This window comes from Calonectris borealis, chromosome 12, assembly GCF_964195595.1.
Source record: "Calonectris borealis chromosome 12, bCalBor7.hap1.2, whole genome shotgun sequence".
In the NCBI taxonomy this organism is placed as follows: Eukaryota; Metazoa; Chordata; class Aves; order Procellariiformes; family Procellariidae; genus Calonectris; species Calonectris borealis.
In genome coordinates this window covers 21990910-22012496 of record NC_134323.1, presented here as the reverse complement: position 1 = coordinate 22012496, position 21587 = coordinate 21990910, and the positions used below count along the sequence as shown (strand labels likewise).

Below are 21587 nucleotides of genomic sequence, written 5' to 3'. Positions count from 1 at the left end.
AGCTTTGCAGCCAGTTGAGGAATTTTCCACAGTCCTTGAGCCCGGGACCTTGAGGGTTTCGCTCCACTGCGTCTCAGCGGCTTCATAAGAGCCGGGGGGTCCTGTCCGACCCCCAGCTCCTGCCTTGGCACTGGGGACCTGTTGCTGGACCAGCAGAATCGGCGGGGACCGGGGGTCACCGCAGGCAGAGCTGGACGGGCGGTTTGCTGCAGTGGTGATGCCCTGGCTGGAGCCAGAGTGGTTTTTCCCCCCGTCCTTGCCCAGGGCTGCCGGGTCGGGGTGGGCGAGCGGTGCAAGCGCCGGGGCTGGGGCTGGGGGGCTGCTTCTGCTCCGGGGGTTTCTTTCGACAGAACGCAGGAAAGTGGCCACAAGTAACACTTACTTTTTAACTCATTTCCAGCCCTGCTCTTTCTTTTGTTAAACAACTGTAACTTAATCTCTGTAAGCATGGAGAGACCTTTAATTAGCCGGGTAAAGCAAGAAAAGTCCCGTCCTCTCTTCCGACCCCAGTGCTGGGAGCTCGGGAGTCCCCTGGGGTAAGTTTTCCTCCCGGTGCCGCTCCTCCCGGCCACGTAGGAGGGTGCAGGTACCTCCCAGGCCAGGTCCCACCTTCTCTTGGTGCTGGTCGGACTTGCGTGGCAGCGTGTGGGCCGAGCAGCGGCGAGGCTGCCTGGGCTGTAACGCGTCGATGTCTTTTTTTCACGCCATCGTTTGTGTACACGGTGCTGGGCACCGAGGGCCCTGCGCCGCCGCGGCACCCCAGCCGTTCGGCTGTACGACTTCCCGCGGAGGGAGGCAAAAAGCGAAGGCAGATGTGATTTTGTACCGTTGCATGCACAGAGCTGAGCGCCAGCGCGGTGCTGCTGTCCCTCAGAGACCACGTTCGTAAATAAATTTTAAGAAGAGGAGTTAAAAAAGCTTGTTTGCAACTCAGCTGCTTCATTGGCTCTTCCCACGGGCTCACTGCGGTGCTGGGTGCGAGTGGGGCTCTGCCCAGTTCCCTTCCCGGGGGAGCCAGACCCTACCGGCCCCCTTTGACGTTTAGGTGGGCCGAGGTGCATTTGTGGGTGGTCCCGGGGGTCCCGGCTGCACCCCTGGGACCCCCAGCACCACCTGGACCCCGGGGTCACCCAGTGCCAAGAGGGTGCCTTGGCCTGGAGCACCATGGGGAGGGGGACCGAACTGGGCTGGGGGGGTGAACCGGGGCTGGGGGGACCGAACCGGGGCTGGGGGCGGACCAAACCGGGCTGGGGGGACAGAACCGGGGTGGGGGGACAGTACGGGGCTGGGGGGGACAGAAAATACCGGGCTGGGGGGACAGTACCGGGCTGGGGGGCTGGACTGGCCTTGAGGGTCCGAACCGGTCGGGGGACACCGGCGCTTAAGGAGGGCAGAGCCCGGCGTGGGGGCGTCCAAGCCGGGCGGGGCGGGGGCCGGGCGGGGGCGGTCCCCGCGGGGGCCGGTCCGCGGCGGTGCCGCCCCCACCTGCCCGCGCCGAGCCCGAGCGATCCCCGGCGGCGGCGGCGGCGGGTGATGGCGGCGGGGGGGTCGCGTCCGCGGGGCCGGCGGGCGGCGGGGGGGTGGGCGCCGTGCGCGGCGCTGGCGCTGGGGTGGGCGCTGGGGTGGGCGCTGGGCGCGGCGCCGCCTCACCGCTGCCGCCCCGACGCCGCGCTCCTGCCGCCGCCGCTGCGCCGCCTGGCGGGGGCCGCGCTGCTCCGCGCCGCCGTCCCGCGCCTCCGCGGCGGCTGGAGCCCCTGCCAGCTCTACCGCTACCGCCCCGCCGGCCCCGGCCCCGGCGGCGCCCGGCCCAACGGCACCGGGCCCTGCACCCGCGGCTGGCACTACGCCCTGCCCGCCGCCGGCCTCCGCTCCAACCTCGTCACCCAGGTCGGGGGGGTCCCGGGGTCGGAGCGGGGGGGACACCCCCCTGCGGCCGGGGGTGCTGGAGGGGGCTGGGGGTGTCCCCTGGGCACAGGAGGGGTCAAGGGGTGTCCGTGAGGGGAGGCCACGGGGGCGGGGGCGAAGGGGGGGAAGGGTAGCCCGAGCTGGGGACCCCAGCAAGGGTCCCACGGGAAAGCCCTGGATGAGCAGGGGGAGGAGCCGGGGGGGGCCTGGGGGGAGAGGGAGTTTGCTTGGGGGGAACCAGGGATCCTGAGGAAGGGAGAGGGGTCCTCGGGGGGAGAAGGTGGGAGACCCCCGTGGAGGGGCTTTGGGGGTGGCTGGGAGGAGCCCTGCGGGGAAGGGGCGTTGAGGTGGGACAGGAGACAGTGAGGGCACTGTCCCTCCACATCCAGCCCCACGTTTCTGCTTGTGGGGTGGGGGCTGGCCAGGACCCCCCCAGGTAACTCCTGGGGCTCCTGACCCCGTCCATCCCAGCCCTGTGGGCAGCAGCGGGGGGCGTCTGCTGGGACGCCCACGCAGACGTCTCCCCACCACGTCCCCCCTCACCCGCAGTGGGACCTGGTGTGCGCCTCGCGCTGGAAGGTGCCCCTGGAGCAGACCACGCACTTGCTGGGCTGGACACTGGGCAGCGTCGCTGCCGGCCTGGCCTGCGACAGGTAACCGGGGGTCCCCGGGGCAGCTCCCCCGGGGCTGGGGGACACCATGCCCAGCCCTGCTCACAGCCCATCCCCGGCAGGTTTGGCCGCCGGCCCGCCTTCGTGGTGTCCCTGGTGCTGGCGGTGCCACTGGGCCTCGGCGTGGCGCTGGCCGTGGACTTCGTCATGGTCCTGGTCGCGCGGCTGCTCTTCGGGGCAGCGCTGGCGGGCGCCTTCCTCTCCCTCTACGTGGCCCGTGAGTGTGCCGGCGGGCGTCTGCGTGGGGACCGAGGATGCTCCGGGGTGCAGGATGCTCCGGGGTGCAGGATGCCCTGCGGCCATGGCACCCACGGTGCACCCCTCGCCCCCCCTGCCAGGGCTGGAGCTGTGTGACCCCCCGCACCGGCTGGGGGTGACGATGGTGGCCGGCTTCTTCTGGATTGCCGGGGAGCTGCTGCTGCCGGGGCTGGCCGTGCTGTGCCGGGACTGGCGGGTGCTGCAGGGTGCCGTCACCATGATCCTGGCTCTGCTGGCTGCTTGCTGGTGGTAAGGACCCCCCCGGGCCGGGGGCCTGCATGCACAGGGAGGGGGCTGCCACCCGCAGCGGGGCTGAGCCGTGCCCTGGGGCTGGCACCAAGCCATGCTCGGGGAGCGCAGGGCAGCCCCCCAGCCCGGCACACCCTGCCCGGGGCTGCGGTGGGGATCAAAGGCTGGCCGGGGCTCTCCAGGTGGAGCGCGGGGAACCCTCCGCCCTGGGTAAATGTTTGCTCAGGTTTGAAGTTGAGGGTTTCTGGGCAGCATCGCTTGGAAGCCGGGAAGGGGGGGCAGCGCTGGAGGGGGGCCAGGCCCCTGGGGAGCCCCGTGACACCGACACTCGCGCCCCAGGTGCCCAGCGCTGCTGCTGGAGTCGCCGCGCTGGCTGCTGGCCACGCGGCAGCTGGAGAGGGCCAGGAAGACCCTGCAGGCACTGGCCGAAAGCAGCAGCCCCGGCTCCGACGACAGCTCCTGCCACCAGGAGAGCCTCCTCGCGGGTGCGTGGCAGGGCTGCCGAGGGTGATGCGGCCGCTGGGCCCCCTCCCCAAACCTGCGGTGCCAGGGGCGGTGGGACCGTGCCGACTCTAACCCGGGTCCCCTTGTCCCGGCAGAGCTGGAGTCCCTGTCTGAGGGGTCCCCGCAGCCCCGGTACCACGCCGTCTGCGAGATCTTTGGCACCAGGGTCATCTGGAAGAACGGCGTCATCCTTGGCTTCGCAGCGTGAGCAGGCGGGGGGGCGGCGGTGAGGGGGGGTCCCGCTCTCAGCCCCCTGACCCCACTCTCCCGCAGGTTCATCGGCTCCGGCATCCGCCACTGCTTCACCCGCAACCTGGCCCCCCACCTGCCCCGCTTCTTCTCCTCCTACTTCGTGCTGGTGGGCACCGAGGCGGCCGCCTGCCTCTTCGTCTGCCTGACGGCCGAGCGCTTCGGGCGCCGCGCCGTCCTCCTGCTCTGCACCATCCTCACCGGCATCTCCTCCCTCCTGCTGCTGGCCCTCACCCAGTGTAAGATGGACACGGGACCCCCGCCCTCCCTGCGGCGGGCTGCGGCCCCCAGCTGGGGGGGGCTGGGCATGGGAACAGGATGCTTGGGGGGGTGTGTGTGCAGGATTTGGCCCCTGATGGTGCTTTCCCCCCCTCATCAGACCTGCTGGACCTCATCGTCCTGACCCTGTCCGTGGTGGGCATCACCGCCTCCCACGCCGTCACCATGCTCAGCATCTTCTTCGCCAGCGAGGTCCTCCCCACCGTGGTCAGGTAAGGGGGGAGCTGCCACCCCCCTGGCCCACGCTGGGGTGAGGGGGCACCCGGGCAGGGTCCCCCGGGCCCCCTCTGAGTGCGTTTCCCCCGCAGGGGTGCCGGGCTGGGCCTCGTCGTGGGGGCCAGCTTCGTGGGCAAGGCGGCCGCCCCCATCACCGCCATCCCCAACAGCCGCGGCTTCTTCCTGCACCACGTGGTGTTCGCCTCCTTCGCCATCCTCGCCGTCCTCAGCATCATGCTGCTGCCGGAGAGCCAGGGCCGCGGCCTGCCCCAGTCCCTGCAGGACGGCGAGAGCCAGCGCCGGCCCCCCCTCTTCCGCCGCCCCCCCCGTGAGGACCACCTGCCCCTGCTGGCCCCCCACGGCATCCCCCACGACTACTCCCGCCTCGCCGCCTCCACCAAGAGGATGCTGAGCTCCCCGGCCGCCCCCCGCGAGACGTAGCTGTGCCCCCCCAGGGTCTCCCTGCTGCTGGGGGGCTGAGCACAGTGCCAGGACCCCCCCACAGCACCGTGGGTGCTTGCGGGGACGGTGGGGTGCACCCGGGACCTGTGTGATAGCTGGGCTGGGGGGGGCAGCGCACCCACCCCCCGGCGGGGCCGGATCCTGCCCCAGGAGGAGCTGTGCTGGGAGCCCTGGGGCGGGGGTGATGCCCCCCCGGGGTGTTTGTGGTGGGCGCTCGCGGGCTGCCAATAAAAGTGCCTTGTTTCTACGGGCGGCTGGCGTGGTCGGGGGCCCCGCTCGGCGCCCCTGCCACCGGCCCCCTTCTCTGGGGTCTTTATTACGGGGGAACCGGGGGGCTCCTCACCCCCCTGGCTCTGCGGGGTCTTTCCCCGGGGCGTCCCCCCAGGGCTCTGCCCTCCTGCGGTTTGCTGGGCCTGGGGTCTGCGGGCGCGTGCAGGCGCGCAAGCCCCTGCGCTGGGGTCTCTCGGTGCACGCGCGTGTGCAAAGCCCCTGCGGCCGGGCATCTTGTGCATGTCCACGTGCAAAGCCGCTGCGTCTGGGCATCTCGTGCACACGCGTGTGCCAGCCCCCCGCTGCCCCCCCGCCCCCGCTACTGCCCGTAGAGGTCGGCCAGGCGGCGGAAGCGCGGCCCCCACTCGCTCAGGTAGTCGTAGTCCTGGTCCTCGTCCGTCAGGCTGGAGACGATGGAGCTGAGGGGGCTGGCGACGGAGCCCGAGCCCTCGTAGTCGTAGATGAGGGCCGTGTCGTAGGGGGGCACGCTGGGGTCGCTGTCGGCCGCCTCCAGCCCCTGCGGGGACAGGGGGCCCCGTCAGCCCGGCCGGGGCGGGGGGGCTGGCTGCAAGGGACGCCCCGGGCCCCGTCCCCACCTCGTTGATGAAGTCCTCGATGTCGGAGGGGCTGCTGGGCAGCTTGCGGGGGGCCGGGGGGGTGGCGGAGCTGAGCGGGGCGTCCCTGCGCAGCGGCGGCTTGGCCCGGGGCGGGAAGAGCTCGGGGTGCCGGAGCTGGTTGATGTCGTATGCGTCCTGCGGGGACGGGAGGGGGTCAGGGGTGCGGGGCTGGGGCGGACCCCCCCCGGGGACCCCCTCCCCGGGTCCTGCTCACCTGGTCCTCCTCGCCCCCGCCCTGCTCGTCGTAGTTGAGGATGTTGTCGCGCATGTCGTCCCGCGAGCGCTGCAGCAGCCCCTTGCGCAGAGCCCGCCGGCGCCCGCGCACCCGCGCTGCCCCCAGCCCCGCCAGCACTGCGGGCAGAGGGCGGGTGGGCACGGGGTGGGGTACGGGGGGACGGGGGGCGATGGGGGTGCTGGTTGGGTCGGGATGCAGTTGGTGGGACTGGGAGAGTGGGATGGGGATATAGTGGGGATTTGGGGTGGGGGGGTAATGGGGTGGGATGGGCGATGAGGGAAATGGTTGGGGGGGTCTTGGTAGGCGTCAGAAGGGGTTGCTGGGGGGGGTGATGAGGGTCATGGGTAGGGACTGGGTGGGGTGGCCAGGACCAGGATGGGAGATGGTGGGGTGGGGGAGGAGGTGCTGGTGGGGTTCGGGACGGGCGGCCAGGGCCGGCGCTGGAGGGGCACGGGGCTGGGGTGCCGGCGGGGGCCGGCTGGAGGGGCCGGGAGGGCTGGGGGTGAGGGTGGTCGGGGGTCTCACTCACCAAGGAGGAGGATGCTGCTGCCGAGGATGATCATGAGGGCCCCGAGGGTGATGCCGGCCCCGGCGGTGGCAGCGGCCAGGACACCGTCCTCGCAGGTGCCGTCCCGGCCGCAGTGGCACACCGAGAGGTTCAGCAGCTGCTGCCGCTCCCGCGGGGGGGTCCCCGAGTCCCGGAGCAGCAGCGGGAGCGAGTAGGGCCCCTCGGGCAGCTCCACCAGCACGGCCAGCACCGCGTGGGTCACTGCAGAAGGGGAGGGGCAGGGGGTGAGCGGGGCCCCCCCGGCCCCCCATGCAGCACCCCCCTCCCCGGCCAGCCCTCACCATTGAAGCGGGTGATGCTCCAGTTGCGGGTGAGCTGGGGGTGCTGGGGGCTGAGCTGGAAGTGGAAGGGGGCGCCGTGGGGGGGCCGGTCGTCGTCTGTGGCCCCCAGGAGCAGGCTCCCCCCGCGGCCCGGCCGCCCGCAGACCACCCCGGCCGGCGGCTGCAGCAGGGGCGCGTGGTCGTTCACCTCCAGGATCTCGATGGAGAGGGTGCCGGTGGCGGAGAGCGGGGGCTCAGCTGGGGGCACAGAGCGGAGGGGTCAGGGGGGGACGGCGGGAGGGGGGACACACGGCAGGGGGGTGCCGCTCACCGTCATCGCGGGCGAGGACCAGGGCGATGTACCAGCCGCCCTGCAGGAAGGCGGAGGGGTGCAGCAGCTCCCGCTTGGTGCGGACGGTGCCGGCGTAGGGGTCCAGCTGCAGCCAGTCCGCCGGGTCGTACAGCAGCGCGTAGCTGTGGGCGCAGGGGGGGTGCAGACCATCACCCCCCCGAAACACCCACCACAGGCTGCGAACGCAGGAGCCCGAACGCGGTGGGTGCTGGGAGGCGATGCAAGGGTACCGGGTGCCGAAACCCGTGGCCTGGGACTCACGTGAGGGTCTGGAGCTGGCGGGTGTCAGGGTCGCTGGCAGTGTAGGTGGTGATGGGGGTGCCCGGGGGGACCCCCTCCAGCACGCTGATCCGCCGTGGATTCTCGCGGAAGACGGGCGCCTCGTTCACGTCCCGCACCCGCACCCGCACGGTGGCCAGTGCCCGGGGGCTGGCGGGGGCCGCAGGCTCCAGCGGCTGCTCGTTCTGCACCGACACCGTCAGCTCGAAGCGGTCCCGCACCTCATGGTCCAGCGGCTGCCAAGAGGTGCCGCGGGTCAGCCCAGCCATGGGACCCCCCCGCGGTCCCCCGGCTGCCCCGTGCCCACCTTGGCCACGGAGAGCACGCCGTCGTTGGTGTAGGGGTCGGTGTGGATGGCGAAGGCGCCCTCGGGGTCGCCCTCCAGGATGGTGAATTTGGCCAGCCAGTTGGGCGAGCCGGCCAGGTCCTTGTCGTGCACGAAGACCTTGCCCACGTCCACGCCGGCCGCCTGCTCCTCCACCTCCATGGAGAACTGGGGGAGAGCGGCGTGGGGCCGGTGTCTGCCCCCTTGGGATGCTGCTGCCCCCGGGGGGGCCGGCTCCCACCCCGCTGACCCCCGCACGTCCCCCCACCCTACCTCCTCCTTGGTGAACTCGGGAGGGTTGTCATTGATGTCCTCCAGGTAGATGACGGCCGTGGCGGTGGTGGTGAGCCCGTCCCCGGACATGTCGGCTGCCTGCACCGTCAGGTTGTACACCCCCACGGTCTGCGGGGAAGGAGGGGGGGCCGGTGCTGAGACCCTCCACCCCCCCAGGAGCCCAGAGGTCCCCCAACTGCTGGTCACCCACCCTGTCCCCACCCCTGGCTCTGCTGATGGCTGGAGATATGGTTTCACCAGCTGGGGATCTCTGGCTGCCCCCAGTCCCGGTGCTGCCCCGGTGCCACCCGCGCCCCCCGTGCCCGCTACCTCGCGGTCGAGGCCGGGCCGCGCAGTGCAGATCTCGCCGGTGGTGGCGTTGATGCTGAACATGCCGGCGGTGCCCTGCTCCAGGATGGAGTACCGCAGCGCCGCGTTGTCCGTGTCGGGGTCGTCGGCGTCGGTGGCGTCCGCCGTCATCACGCAGGTCCCTGCGGCCGCAGGAGCGCCCCAGTGGGTGCTGGCGTGGGGGCTGGCTCGGCCCCCCCAGCCCCGGCCCCCCGGCTGGACCTACCTGGCTCAGCCCCCTCCACCACGCGCCCCGTGAAGACGTCCTGCCGGAAGAGCGGCCGGTTGTCGTTCTGGTCCACCACGATGATCTCCAGGTCGGTGGGGTCCTCCAGCGTCACGCCGCCCAGGTCCAGCGCGAAGGCTTTCAGCTGCGGGCGCAGGGCGGGTGGGTCAGGGCCCGGCTGGGGGGGCCGGGGAGGGGGCTGCGGGCGGTTGGGCAGCATCCTTACCCGGAAGCGGTCGTTCTCCTCCCGGTCCAGCATGGCGTTGAGGAAGACCTTCCCGGTGAACTTGTCGATGGAGAAGATGCCCAGGGGCTCCTCGTCCACCCCCGGCCCCTTGATGCTGTAGATCACCCCCCCGGGCTGCTGCTTGTCCGACTTGATCTGCCCCGGGGAAAGCAGGGCTGGTGGTCCTGGGGCCGGGGCGCCTGTCCCCTGCCTGGGGTGCCCCTCTGCCCTGAGTCTCCCCCCATGCCATGTCGCCCTCCTGGGGTGCAATCCCCCTGCCCAGGGTGCCCCCCACCCCGCCGCCTGGAAGAGAGGGTGGGGGGCTCCCTGCCTACCTGCACCAGGAGGTGGGGGATGCGCTTGTGGTTCTCCGAGACGCTGATGGGGGGGATCACCCAGGCCCTCTTCACCCGCCGCGGACCCTCGTGCTGCCGCCAGGCCTGGGGGCTGCCCGGGGCTGCAGCACCCGGCTGGGCTGGGCTGGCACCCTGTGGGGGGGACACAGTGCTGCCAGTGACCCCGAAGCCTCCGGAGTGGGGTGCAGTGCCAGGGCAGTGGGCAGGGCCTTGCACCCCGCCGGGTGCATGGTGCCGGGGTGCACGGTGCTGGCACCCCCTGATGGGGTTGGGTCTGGGGGAGCGGAGAGGCCACTCAGCTCCCCCAGGAGCTTCGTGTCGGTGGTCCCCTGACATCCTGGTGTGATGGTGACGGGCGTCCCGCCAGTCTCGCCGGGAAGGGGTGCCCCACAAACAACCCCAGTGGTGCTCCAGGCACGGCCCCCACCTCACGGCCGGGCTGTGCCCCACGGGACCCCGGCGGTGGGGACGAAGGGGTTACCCCGGCCTGGCAGCGCCTGGTGTGGCCCCAGCCCACGTCATCGTCACCGCATGGACGTGGCAGCGAGGGCGGAAGGGTCAGGGATCGGTTCGGGCTGCATGGGTGGCCCGGCCGGGGCACAGAGCTGGGGTGCTGGGGGGGAAAAGGGAGCTGGAGGGGCTGGGATGGAGCTGGGGGCTGTGAGGGGGGGGATTAGGAATGGAGACTGCGGGAGCAGGAGTTATGGGGGGGCTGCAGCGGGGGTCAGGGGGCTGTGGGGGCTAGGATGGGTTTAGGGGCCGTGAGCGACTGGGCTGGGGGGATCAGGGAATTGGGGGGGTGGCATGGGAGTCCAGAGCTGTGGGGAGCAGGCGTGGGGGCTGGGAGATGGGGGTTAGGAGGGGGCAGGGAGCTGTGGTGTGGGGCTCTATACCACGTTCCTCAGGGCTCACCCTCGTCCTGGGCCCTGGGGACACGCGCTGTCCCCTCCCCGAGGAAGGAGCACATCTGGGCAGCGCCAGGCCTTGCACCCATCCACATCTGCACCCATCCGGCTGCACTGCTGGGTGCTGGGGTGCCCCGGGGTGCCCCAGGTCCTTGTGTGTGCACCCTGCCTGGGGCAGGGGAGCGGGGCAGCGGGGATGGCTGCGCTGGGGGTCTGTGGGGATGGTGCGGGGCAGTGCAGGGGAGGGGGCTGCGTGCCAGTCCCATGCGATGGGCAGGACAAGGGGCTTGTTTTGAGGCTGTGACGGCCTCCAGCTGTCCCTCTGCCCTCCCCAGGGGAGACCCCCCCTTCCCTGGGAGGCTGCTGGAGCTCAGGGCAGATGGGGAGGCGGTGGGGGGTGATGGGGGCCCTGCTGCTGGGGGGACGTCCCCTGCAGGTCCCTTTTCTTCCCCTGCCCTGAGCACCCGGCTGCAGGGCCCAGGCCAGAACCCCAACGGCCGCATGTGGCTCAGGCCTGAGACCACAGTGAGGGGCTCTGGGGGAACATGCATGGACAGGGGGGTGCAGAGGGGTTTGGGACCGCGACTGGGGTGGGAAAGGGGGGAGCAGAGTGTTTCTGAGTGCCTAATCCTCCCCCAGATCCCATCTCCCGCTCCACAAACGCAGGCAGTGTGCCGGAGCCGCAGGCTCCCCCCTGCCGCTGCCATCTGTGGGGTGGGAAATGCCCCAAGAGGGGCACGGAGCCCCCGTCACCCCCACCCCCATCCCCGCCACCCCCAGGGATGTGCCTCCGCGGCGTCTGGGGTCCGGCTGCCCCCCCGGCACCGCACTGGGGCTCCCCATCCCAGCTGGCCCTCCCGGGGCATGGAGCGGGGGGGTCCCCGTCCCCATCCATCCCCATCCCCACCCCTTCCCCGTCCCCCCGCACCCCTTACCCGAGCGCAGAGGGGGGCGAGCAGGCAGGCGAGGAGGAGCGGGGGGCCCATGGCGGAGCGGGGCGCAGTCCGGCCGCCAGCCCCGAGCCGCTCGCCGGCCCCGAGCTAAAATAACGGCGGGGCTGGCTGAGTGACAGCACATGTGCTGCCGAGCGGGCCGGGCCCCCCCGGCCGGGCAGCTGTCCCCGCCGCCCCCCCGGCCCGGAGCCCGCACCCCCTGCCCGGCGGGGGCCCGGCGGGGCGGGCGGCGGGGGGGCCTGGCAGGGCCCGGGGGGGCTCGGGGGGATGCGGAGGGGCGCGGGGGGGGGGATCCTCGCTGCCCGGGGCGGGGGGGTCGGGAGTGCGCGGCCCCCGGGGCAGGGCGGGCGGGAACGCGGCAGCTGTCGCCGGGCGCGACTCGGGGATGCCGCGACGGGGCGGGCGGGGAGGGAGAGACCCGGCCCCGCTGCCCCGGCACGGCTGGTCCGGCACCGGGACCGGCACCGGGACGGGCACCGGGACAGGGACCAGGACCGGGACCGGGACCCATTCTGCCCGCCCCGCTCCGCCGCGCCCCCCATCGAGGCAAGCCCGCCCCGGTCCCCGGCCGCGCCCGGTGCCGGTGCCGCTTGCGCTGGCGGCGGGACCAGGGCCAGCGCGGGCTCGGGGAGGGACAGCAGCGCCCCGCCGTGTCCCGGCCCCGGCGGGTTCCCACGGGGCGGAGCGGCCCCGGGCTGCTCCTGGAGCCCCGGCAAGGCCCCTGGCCCGCTGCCCCCAGTCCCCGCTGCCGGTCACGGCGCTGTCCCCGACCCCCGGGGCCCGTCCCGGCGCTGCCCCCCGACCCGCGGGGCCGCTCCTGGTGCTACCCCCGAGCCCCGCTGCCGGTCCCCATGCTGCCCCCGACGCCCAGGGCCGCTCCCGGCGCTGCCCCCGGACCCCCGGGGCCGGTCCCAGCGCTGCCCCCCGACCCCCGATGCTGGTCCCGGTGCTGCCCTCCGACCCCCGGGGCCGCTGCCGGCGCTGCCCCCCGAACCCCGGGGCCGCTGCCGGCTCTGCCCCCCGACTCCCGGGGCCGGTCCCGGCGCTGCCCCCCGACTGCCGGGGCCGGTCCCGGCGCTGCCCCCCGACCCCCGATGCTGGTCCCGGTGCTGCCCCCCGACCCCCGGGGCCGGTCCCGGCGGCACCGCGAGGTCGCGGCACCAGGTGGCAGCATCGTCCCGGCCACCGGCCCCGACACCGGTGGTCCCCGCCGCCCGGGGTGCCGCAGCGGGGAGCGCCGGCGCGGGGTCCCGGGGGTCGCGGCTGCAGCAGGGCTGGAAAGCCCCGGGCAGGGCGGAGGGGGGCCGGGGAGGCTCCTCGCCCTCCCGGGGAACCAAGCCCTGGGCCTGGCAAGGGAAGGTGCGGCGTTTCGGTGGCACTGGTGGCCTTGCCATGTCCCACTCGGCTGCTGCGGGGACCCCTGCCCGGCCAGCACCCTCCTTGGGAAAAAGGGTGCCCTGCCGGTGCGGGGCATCGTTTGGAGCGTGGGGCAAGGCGTGGGGCACTGACACGGGGGTAGGGCACAAGGCATGGGAAAAGGGACACGGACGCAGGACGTGGGATGCAGGATATCTTCTGCCCATCCCCAGAAGCTGAGTGGTGGTGGCAGGGCTGTCGGTGTCCCCAGGGACAGCGGGAGGGGACATGGAGCCGCGCCATGAGCGGGTGAGCATTGGGCACTGGTGACCCGTGGCGTGGCTGGGCCCTGGCGCGGGCAGTGGCGCTCACTGATCCCATCCGTCCGCCCCCTCGCCCTGCCACCCTGCATCAGTGTCACGGCGAGGAGCTGCCCCGGCGGCACTGGCCGGGGGGTCCTGATGGCTGCCACTGACCCTAACGTGCTGTGGCAGCGGGGCGGCCGAGCAGATGTTCCCTGCCACCGGCATCGTGGTGTGGGGGCACGGGGGTGGCAGACGTGAGGGGCTCTGAGAAGGTGCCAGTCCCAGGTCATGGTGCTGGTGCTGCCGGCCACGGGAGCTACCTGGTGCCCGTGACATGGCTCTGGCTGTGGCACAGCAGCACGACCCCCACCCCAACCTCTGGCCCTCCACTGCCATGCCCTGCCCCTCTCTCCCTGCAAACTGGGGCTCCCACTGGGGTGCAGGGACTTGGGGTCCCACAGATGTTGGGTCCAAACGGCCCCAGCCCAGGCCTACGGCTCCCCTTGCCATGCTGGGTCAGAGAAGGGGTCACTCTATTTTGGAGGCGCCAGGTCCCCCCCTCCCAGCTGACACCCTCTGATCTACCCAGGCCAGCGGAAGAGCTGGTTTTGGGACCAGTTGTGCCCCCACCGTGGGTGATGGGACCAGTCGTGTCCCTAATGTGGGTGCAGTGGGACCAGTCGTGGCCCCAGTGCAGGGAGTCTGGGCAGTGCCCCATCCCCACCATGCCTGGTGATGGGGAGAGCGAGCAGCCGGGAGCGCGGAGCCGAGCAGCGAGGTGCCAAACGCCGTCGCAGCAGCCATAAAGCCACTGGAGCTTCGGCTTTTATATGGCAATAAAAGATAATGTCAGCTATAAAGCGCGAGAGCAGGTCCCGGTCTGCCGAGCCGCCCGCTGAGCCCGGGGCTGGGGCGAGCTGCTGGGCGCAGCTGGGGGGGCACGGAGGTGTGGGCAGCCCCCAGCCCCTGGGGACACCCCAGCAAGGCGATACCTTGCTCAGGGCGAGCAGGTCCCCGGGTGCCCCAGGGTGGGCTGCGGGCAGGGGGACGCTGCAGCAGCGCGGGGGATGGCCAACATCGGTGGTGGGGCCGGTGTTACGTCCGACGCGTTAAAGATGCTACTTTGGGTTGTTTTTGTTTTAATGGTTTTATTGCGCGATGCTGGGGACGGGCCTGGCAGGCCTTAATGAAGGAGATTGATGGCTTAATAGCCTGTAGCCATTACGGGGTAATTGAATGGTTGTGTACATATGATCAGACCGTCAATGCGGACGTGGCTCGCAAGCGAAGCGCCTGGAGCCGCGGGGGGACGCGTGCAGCCCCCCCCGCACCCCAGACAGATACAGCGCGGGGGTGGCAAAGCCCATGGCCTTGGGGACCCCTGTCCATCCCCGATGTCTGGGCTGTGTAGGTGTCCTGGGGCCACATCCATTGGCGAGGGGACGGAGCGGGTCTTCAGGTTTATCCAGTGGCACCGGGTCACCGAAACCCATCTCCTGCCGGCTCAGCTCCCAGCCTGGGCTCTGGGGCACCGAGACCGGGTGCTTTAATGAGGCTTTTAATTAACAGGTCCCACCTATAGGGATGAACAGCGGTGGGGGAGTGGAGGTGGGAGCCATGGGGGTCCAGCACGGATGGCAGCCCCAAACTGGGGGCTGCAGCCACGGCCGCTGGCACCCGAGGGCTGCGCCGCCGACCGCCCTCCCTGCGGCAGCCACCACCGAGGAGAAAACCCGGCAGAGTCGCAGCCGTGTCCCTGCGCCGAGGTGTGAGTCAAACTACTCATTTTAGTGTGTGACAGCCAGGTGTTTTACAGTATTTGCTACCTGTGATCATCCATCAAAGCAATCGATAGCGTTCCTGCAGAGTTTTATTAATGATCTTGTCACCGGGCTGGTGCTGGGTGCCTGGGGTTGTCGAGAATGATAGATCATTAAGAGCTTTTGCTGCTATTTATTCTCCAGTGACCTTGTCTCTCTCCATTGTTGCTTGCTTAAGAGTTATGAATGTGAGACATGATAATTTGATATTGATCTATTTGGTAAGTTAAAAAATTTACTGCATCGTTGATGTTTTAACAAAGGATCCGCTCGATCCCTCCCGCAGACTGGTGAGAGCCGCCGGTGCTCGGCTCTGCACGCCGTGGCGAGGGGGCAAGCCAGGCGCCGTGCCCGTGCATCCGTGTGCCGGAGCACTGTGCCCGCCCGGCATGGGACGGTGAGGGGTGGCTGAGTGAGCTCTGTGTGTCCCTGGTGTCCCTGGGGGCCCCGTCCCAACCCCTTCTGAGCCTGAAGTACCGAAATCTGGGTGCTGGCACTGCGCTGGGAGGGCAGGGTGCGGGGATGGACAGAGCGGGCGCACGGCTGGACCTGTCCGTGCAGGCAGGGTGGGGTGGGATGGAGCGGCTGCAGCGGAGGAAGCCTGTCCCCATCCATGTCCCCTTCCCCTTTCCCGTCCCCTTCCCCATCCCTGTCCCGTCCCTGCTCCCTCTGCCCAGCGCCATGTGTCTGCCAGCTGTCCCCTCCATGTCCTCTCCGTGTTCGCTCATTGTCCTCCCAGACGTTCGGGGCTCCACTGACCCTAACGAAGGTATTTGATGTAATTTCTTGTGCTCCCCGTTCCTCTTGCCCTCCCTGGTGCTCCCAGGGTCCCATCGGCTGGCAGGGAAATCTGGGGCTCCCTGTCACCCCCTTGGCACCGGACAGGACTGGAGCAGCATCCCTCTGCCGCGCTGCCTCCCCAGGGCACCAGGGATGGACCCACCGTGCAGGGCACGACCGCCATCCCCCCCGGCCGTATCGATCCCCATCGCCCGCTGCCGTGTGGCCGGCAGCTCACGCATGAAGTCAAACAGGGACAAAAATCCGTTTATAAAGGTAGGGTTTATCGATACCGCCTGTCCTCCAGGAAACCGATGACCTTCAGTCGCGGGCGCTGGTGGCAGCGCACACACACACACGCGCGCAGCGGCACAGGAGCGCACGTGCTGTATAATTCATGCTGCATCTGCTCCCCGGTGCCTCCAACACCCTGCTCGGCTCTGCTCCCACCCCGCGCCGGACCGAGCGGCCACCGTGGCTTGCACCCCTCGCCATGCCGCGGCCATGCTGTGCACTCACCCCGGCCAAAAACCGAGCCCATCTCCAGCGCCTGCCCGGCCGCCCCGTTCTCCCTGGGCTCCCTGCACGTTATTCCGTGCTTCACGGCTCTCCTATCGCACTGAGGTCCCTGCAAGCCCCGGGCAGCCATCCCTGCCCCCTCCTCCCCCCGTCTTTCCCCCTCCGTTACGGGACGGGTGTCGCAGGCGGAGGAGCGCTCCCCGGCACCGGCCAGGGCGGCGGGGCTCTGTCCCGGTGCCGGCACCCGGCTGGCTCCGGGTGGGGGAGGTGCACTGGGTCGGAAGCGCAGCCAGTATTTACTTGAGATTTTGTATTTATTCTTCACTTCTGCTGGGAAATGGAGGCGGCGCTCGGTGGAGCGGGGAGGTGGATGGTACTGATTTACAGCAGGTTATGGGGCATCCCACCGTCACCTGGATCCCACCGGTGGGGGATCCACTCGCTCTCTCAGACTCTCCCTCTCTATAAACCAAACCATGGGGAAAGTCGCTGAGTCCGTGGGAAAGGGCAAAGAGGAGGCAAAATTACCAGGCATCACCGCAGCTGGCTGAAGACAGGAGTTTAATGTAAAGAGTAATTTCATCTGGCGATGAACTGCACGTGGCCTGAGGCAGAGCCATAACGGGAATGGGGATGAGCATCCAGAGGCAGACGAAGGCAAGGCGGGGAGCCGGGGAGCCCTTCCCACCCAGGCAGAGTGGCTCCGGTGGGCCGGTCACGCGGCTGAGACCCTCCGAGGGCCGGTGGGGTCTGTCTGCCCCCGAGCAGCTGCTGCTGGGACCAGCTCGGGGTGGATGCGGAGGCGTTCGCGGTGTCTGCTTTTCACCTGCCTCCCACCACCTCTGTGGCAGCTAAATAGAGCGACTTTGGCCAGCACGTGCCTGCTGCCAGCACTGGCGTGGGGGACAGTCCTGGCCCGGGACCCCGCAGCGTTATCCCACGCTTCGCTTCTAGACCCAGCCCCGAGCCTCCTGCAAACGGCTGCGGCACAAGGAAGGTGGCCCTGCAGCTCAGCCAGAGACCACGTGGGATGAATCCTACTTTTATTGGACTTTATTCATGGACCAGACTGCAGTGAGCCAGACCTGCCACTGCTAATCACTGCTGGTACCTCATCAGTGCCGTTGTAGAGAGAGAACGGATGCGGCAGAGGACCAAAGACCCCCGGGCTCCTGCTCTAGGCTGGGTAAAAGCGCTGCAGAAGCTCCTTCTTGTTGACTTTTCCCATCTGATTGCGCGGGATCTCCTCCACCACAATCAGCTCGGTTGGGATGGTGTACGGTGCCATGGTCTCCCTGCAACGCAGAAGCGCAGTCCGTTACGGCCGACAGACCAGCGCTTCCAGCCCCTCCATCCTACAGAGCCTGTCCCGAGACCTCGCGAATACCCCCGGACCGGGGGGGATTTGCTCCGGGACCCTGTGTCCTGTCACAGTGTACAACCGAGCCGCCCCAGCCGTGGCTCTCCAGGCAGCGGGGCCGCAGGCAAGCGGCTTCGGCTGAAGGCAGCCCATGCCCTGGTCCCTCCTAAGGGCTCAGCGCAGACCCCGGGAGAGCGGCGGGGCCGAGGGGCTGCACTGTTCACTGGTCACACATTTCTGGGCTGCAGAAGAGGGGGGCTGGAGAGCGGCCCCTCTGCAGGACGAGCTGTCCCGGGAGCACCCACAGCTCTAACGGCCCCAAGCAGCCCCACCTGGAGCCCCCACCCACGCTCCTGGAGCCCATTTAGGCTCAGCCCCGGGCCCTAGCCCCCTCCTGGGCTGTGCTGTGGGGTGCCTGCTCCCAGCCTGTCTCTGCAGGGAGCTGCGTTGCCGGCAGCTCATCCCCGGAGGGGCCCCCAGAGGTGCAGAGCTCCTCTCCAGCTCTGTCCTTGCCCCCGTCTCCTGGGAGGACTTCGGCCCCACGCTGTAGCTCATCTCTGGCCCTGTTCTGCTCCTGCCTGTGCTCCCTGGCTGCATCCTGGACCTGGCTCATCGCTTGCTGTGTTTTGGGCTGGCGATGGACCCTGTTACCGGCACCCGGCCGCGCCTGCCGCGTTCAGCCCCGTCGGTGAGGGCACTGCCTGCATGGGTCACCCCTGGCTGCCCACTCCCAGCCCTTGGGGAGCAGCTGCCCTCGCCGCCAGCCCTGCCACGCAGCACCCCGCGAGTACAACAGCACCCACCCACCCTTGGGAAGGGGCACGGAGAGCCTTCAGAGTGGGAGGCAGAGCCCCTGATGTGGACTCATCGATCCTCCTCGTTAGAGACGGCAGGGGAAAACGGCGCAGCGGCGTGACGGATGCTGAACCCCCGCGTTTCCTGGTGCCAGTCCCCGAGGACGGAGACCGCAGGTGAGCCACCTCCCCGGCGCGCGCCGGTGACTTGCCGGTGACTCGCAGCCGCGTGCGCCGGCCCACGGGGGGTCTTCCCGCTGCGGGAGGGAGTCTGAGCGCCGCGCGTCGTCCCCGTGCCCTTTGCAGAGCGCGGAGGGGGGGCTCTCCTGCCTTCTGCTGCCTGTGTGTCACCAACCTGGGGCCGTGCCCAGCTCCGGCAGCGTCCTGGCACTGACTTTAATGCGAGATGCCAAGTCTGCTGAGCCCTTCAACCATCACCCAGCCCTCCTCCCCCCGCCTGCCACCAGCACCCCCTGCCATATGGATGCCTCTAACTCGGGATGGCGCCTGTCGCCGGGAAGCACGATTGGAGGCGAAAGCCGCAAAATGAATCACTCTGAAGAGGGACATGTGTCTCCTGCCAGGGAGTGCGAGAAAAAGGGCCAAACGAATGTAAGTGACATAAAAAATAAAGGGGAGAGACAGGGCGAGAGGGAGAGGCAGGCGGGGGGAGCCGGAGCCGTGCCAGGAGCCAGCGCTGGGCAGGGAGCAGCAGCCCCGGAGCAGCCCGGGTGGACGCCAGCCCCTCCGACCCTCCGGGGGCTTTTGTTTCAAGGGCTCCTGCCCTTGCTCTGCGCGGGCAGAACAGCGTCGTGTCTGCCCACAGAGCTGGGGACGGTGATGGGAAGAGACCAGGGGGACCACCCTGGGAAGGGGGCAGGGAGGGGAGCACACGGGGAGCCGAGCGCAGCCAGGGACCCCCAGAGCAAGACCCAGGTGACACGTAAAGCGCAGCCATGGGTGGCAGAAGAAGGGATCTGCTGGGGTCACCAATGTCCCTGCCAGGAGGCTTAGGGGTGAGCAGCCACCGCACGGCACGGTGAAGATCTCCCTCCCCCGCCCTCCATCACTGCTGCCCCGTGCTGAGGCCACGAAGGGTCCTGGATGGAGAACCCCGGGGACCAGACCCCGCACCGCCCAGGGCAGGCTGAGCCTGGCCAGCAAGGGGCACCTCAGCTTGCAAGGGGACATCAGTAAAACCAAGCTGGTGGCCGTGGGCTGCCCTGGGAGGAGCAGGAGTCCCAGATGAGCAGCAGCCAGAGGGTTAACGCGTGCACAGCGGCAGGAGGGACGCCCTGGCACGGCCTTGGCCCCTCTGCCTGAGCAGCAACCTGGTGTGGGTTTGTTTCTTTGTTTGCTTCTCTCCCCCCACTACGTAACTGTTTAATCAGAGCAGCAGCCGGCCAGCTAGCGCCTTCCTTGCATTTGCTAAATCGCAGTTCCCCCAACTGTGATTTTTGCAGATCCAGGGGAAATCTTTAATTGGCTGCTGCGCAGCCCCTGATGAAACAAGCGCTCCTGCCGCTTACAAAATAGCGCCAGCCTCGCCAAAAATATCCGCAGCCTGAAGGAGGGAGTTGCCAGGAAAAGAAAGAATCTGCTATTAAATATTTTGCTGGTGGAATATTAGCGATAAACCTGGTGATTCTGCTTCCTGGCTCCCGCCTCCTTACGCTCCCACGGCTGATGCCCGAAACCTCGGCACTGGCCACTCTCTGACTGGTTTGAACGCGGAGCTGCAGGTTTCCATGCTGAAACCTCGCAGGGTGGCCGGCGGCCGCTCTGTGCCACGCTCTCCAGAAAGGCACAGATCATTGGTACTGCGGCGACGCCGAGCAAGGCCCATGGGCTCTGGCGTCTCCCCCCTCTCCAAACCCCATGGGAGAGGTCTCTGGGGTTAACTGGGGAGTGGGCTGGGCCGGATTCCAGCGGGTAGGAAGGCGAGCAAAGAGCGATTGCAGCAGCAGCGGGGAAAAGCTGAGCAAATGTTCTTGCTGCTGAGAAAACATGAAGCTTCCCCTGCCCCGGTGATTGCTCTCCGCCTTCTGCCGGCGGCTGGGCTCGGGGCTGCAGGGTAAGAGCCACTTGGCCCCACCGTGCAGGTCGTTTATCAAAGGCACTTTTGGGGTGAGAGGCCCATTTATTTCCATTATCTCGCGTGCTCGGCGACCTCCTGGTTGGAGCTGTGGTCTTTTCTCCATCCCCAGAGCCTGAGGCACAATGTTGCTGCCGGCCACCCCTTCACCCCTCCTCCGGCACGTCCCTAATGAGGGTGCTGCAGGCTCCGAGCCTGCCTTCCCCGTGCTGTGCCCCTCGCCGCGCACCGCCCCACGGCACCTTACCTGGCCCAGTCCTTCAGCTCCCTCACGGAGAGCATCTCGCCCCTGCGCAGCTGCACGACAGCACTGACCCGCTGGCCCCAGACCACGTCCGGAGGCCCGATCACGGCCACGTCTGCAGAGAGAGCAGAGGACTCGGCCTGAGAAACCCGAGCAGCTTCTGGGGTCAGGAGCGGGGTGGAAGAGGGGCTCAGCACCGCTGGTCGGTGCCGGAGGCAGCGGCGTGCGGGAAGAGCAGCGCGTGGAGGAAGATGCCGTGGGACGTTAGTACAGGAGAACACCGGGACTTTTGTGCTGACAAAATTTCCAAGAACAGAGCTTTTCACCAAGGAAAAGGCAGGAAGCCCCGCGGTTTGAGCAACTTAGAGTCAACAGGGAGGAAGATGATGTACAGAGTGGTGTGGAGCCGGGGCACCGCTTCCATCCCCTTGTACAGGGTCACGCACAAGGGCAGGACAGATTTAATTATAGTCTCATTTCCAAAATCAGATGAGAGCTGCTGCTGACTCGGCACTCGGCCGCAGGCTTCACGGCTTCAGCCCCGGGAGACAAGTAACGGCGGGCTTTAAATGCAGCCTGCTCTTCGCTCAGACCCAGCCTCGCTAACGGGAGGGCTGGGAAAGCCTCCAGGCACGAGCCCTCGGGCAGCCTCGCGTCTGCACCCGCTGAGCCCGGGCTGTGGCTAGAGCCAGGCTCCCGCGCACCGTCCCTTCGCGGCACGGCCCGGGGACCAGGGAGAGCTGCGTACCTGTGATGTGCGGGTGCGCGAGCAGATGACGCTCCACCTCCAGAGCACTGATTTTGAACCCCCCGTTTTTAATGATGTCTACTGAGGTGCGGCCCTTGATCCAGTAAACGCCGTCTTTGTACGCTGCCGTGTCTCCTGAAAAGCAAAGCGGGCTCCATCAGAGGCTGTCCCCTTGCTTCTCCTCTGCCTTTCCTGACATGCGGACGTGACACCCGGACGATGCCCCGGGCAGGCGCCGAGCCCGGCTCCCTGTACCGGCACGTGGGGAGAGCCACGCTCAGCGCCACGGTCATCAGCACCTCTGCAGAGACCCCAGGGAAGGGCTGTCAGCCTTCCCCACACGACAGCCTGCTCCCGGGGTCACGCAGAGGGGAGACAGCCATTGCTTTTCTGTGGAGGGAAAGGGAAGAATGAGGCTATGCACCCAGAAGTCCTTTAATACGGAAGCCATGAAAACAGGAGCCATCGCTGCAGGTGGGTGTGTTCCCCAGCGCCCTCTCAACATGGACCACAAGGCAAGGGGCTCCAGCTCACCCCTTCCTTGTCTTCCTGGCAATCACCAGTCACAAAGTCCTCGGTT

The 21587-nt window shown here is 69.0% G+C and overlaps 4 protein-coding genes across 12 annotated transcripts in view; 2 read left to right on the top strand and 2 right to left on the bottom strand.

Annotated features, from left to right (window-relative positions):
* The window catches only part of LOC142087402 (protein CBFA2T3), a 305429-nt gene that overhangs the window by 162167 nt on the left and 121675 nt on the right, over positions 1–21587 (top strand). The window lies entirely within an intron of this gene.
* On the top strand, positions 1534–5040 carry SLC22A31 (solute carrier family 22 member 31). Its single transcript, XM_075161601.1, has 9 exons — positions 1534–1887; positions 2455–2558; positions 2639–2793; positions 2915–3083; positions 3423–3568; positions 3683–3791; positions 3861–4075; positions 4216–4327; positions 4424–5040. Exons 1-9 carry the CDS (start codon positions 1534–1536, stop codon positions 4770–4772), a joined length of 1713 nt encoding a protein of 570 aa, XP_075017702.1. The 3' UTR covers positions 4773–5040.
* Positions 5067–11019, bottom strand: CDH15 (cadherin 15). Its single transcript, XM_075161176.1, has 14 exons — positions 10969–11019; positions 9108–9260; positions 8773–8928; positions 8547–8691; positions 8303–8463; positions 7973–8101; positions 7682–7867; positions 7357–7610; positions 7075–7217; positions 6765–7001; positions 6445–6684; positions 5895–6031; positions 5660–5815; positions 5067–5580 (listed from the first exon to the last, which is right to left on the bottom strand). The coding sequence occupies exons 1-14, from the start codon at positions 11017–11019 to the stop codon at positions 5383–5385; spliced, it is 2346 nt and encodes a 781-aa protein (XP_075017277.1). The 3' UTR covers positions 5067–5382.
* Positions 16311–21587, bottom strand: part of ACSF3 (acyl-CoA synthetase family member 3) — a 65911-nt gene continuing 60634 nt past the window's right edge. For 5 of the 7 annotated variants that reach the window (XR_012675444.1, XM_075161641.1, XM_075161644.1 and 2 more), the window contains 3 exons: positions 21008–21142; positions 20263–20374; positions 16311–17061 (listed from right to left, as the gene is read on the bottom strand). Coding sequence is in view for 6 of the 7 variants with exons in the window: in XM_075161641.1 (XP_075017742.1) it covers positions 16944–17061; positions 20263–20374; positions 21008–21142 (365 nt within the window). In the remaining variant the exon portion in view is untranslated. The remainder of the gene's footprint in view (positions 17062–20262; positions 20375–21007; positions 21143–21587) is intronic. The other 2 variants (XM_075161646.1, XM_075161648.1) reach the window with 2 other exon arrangements.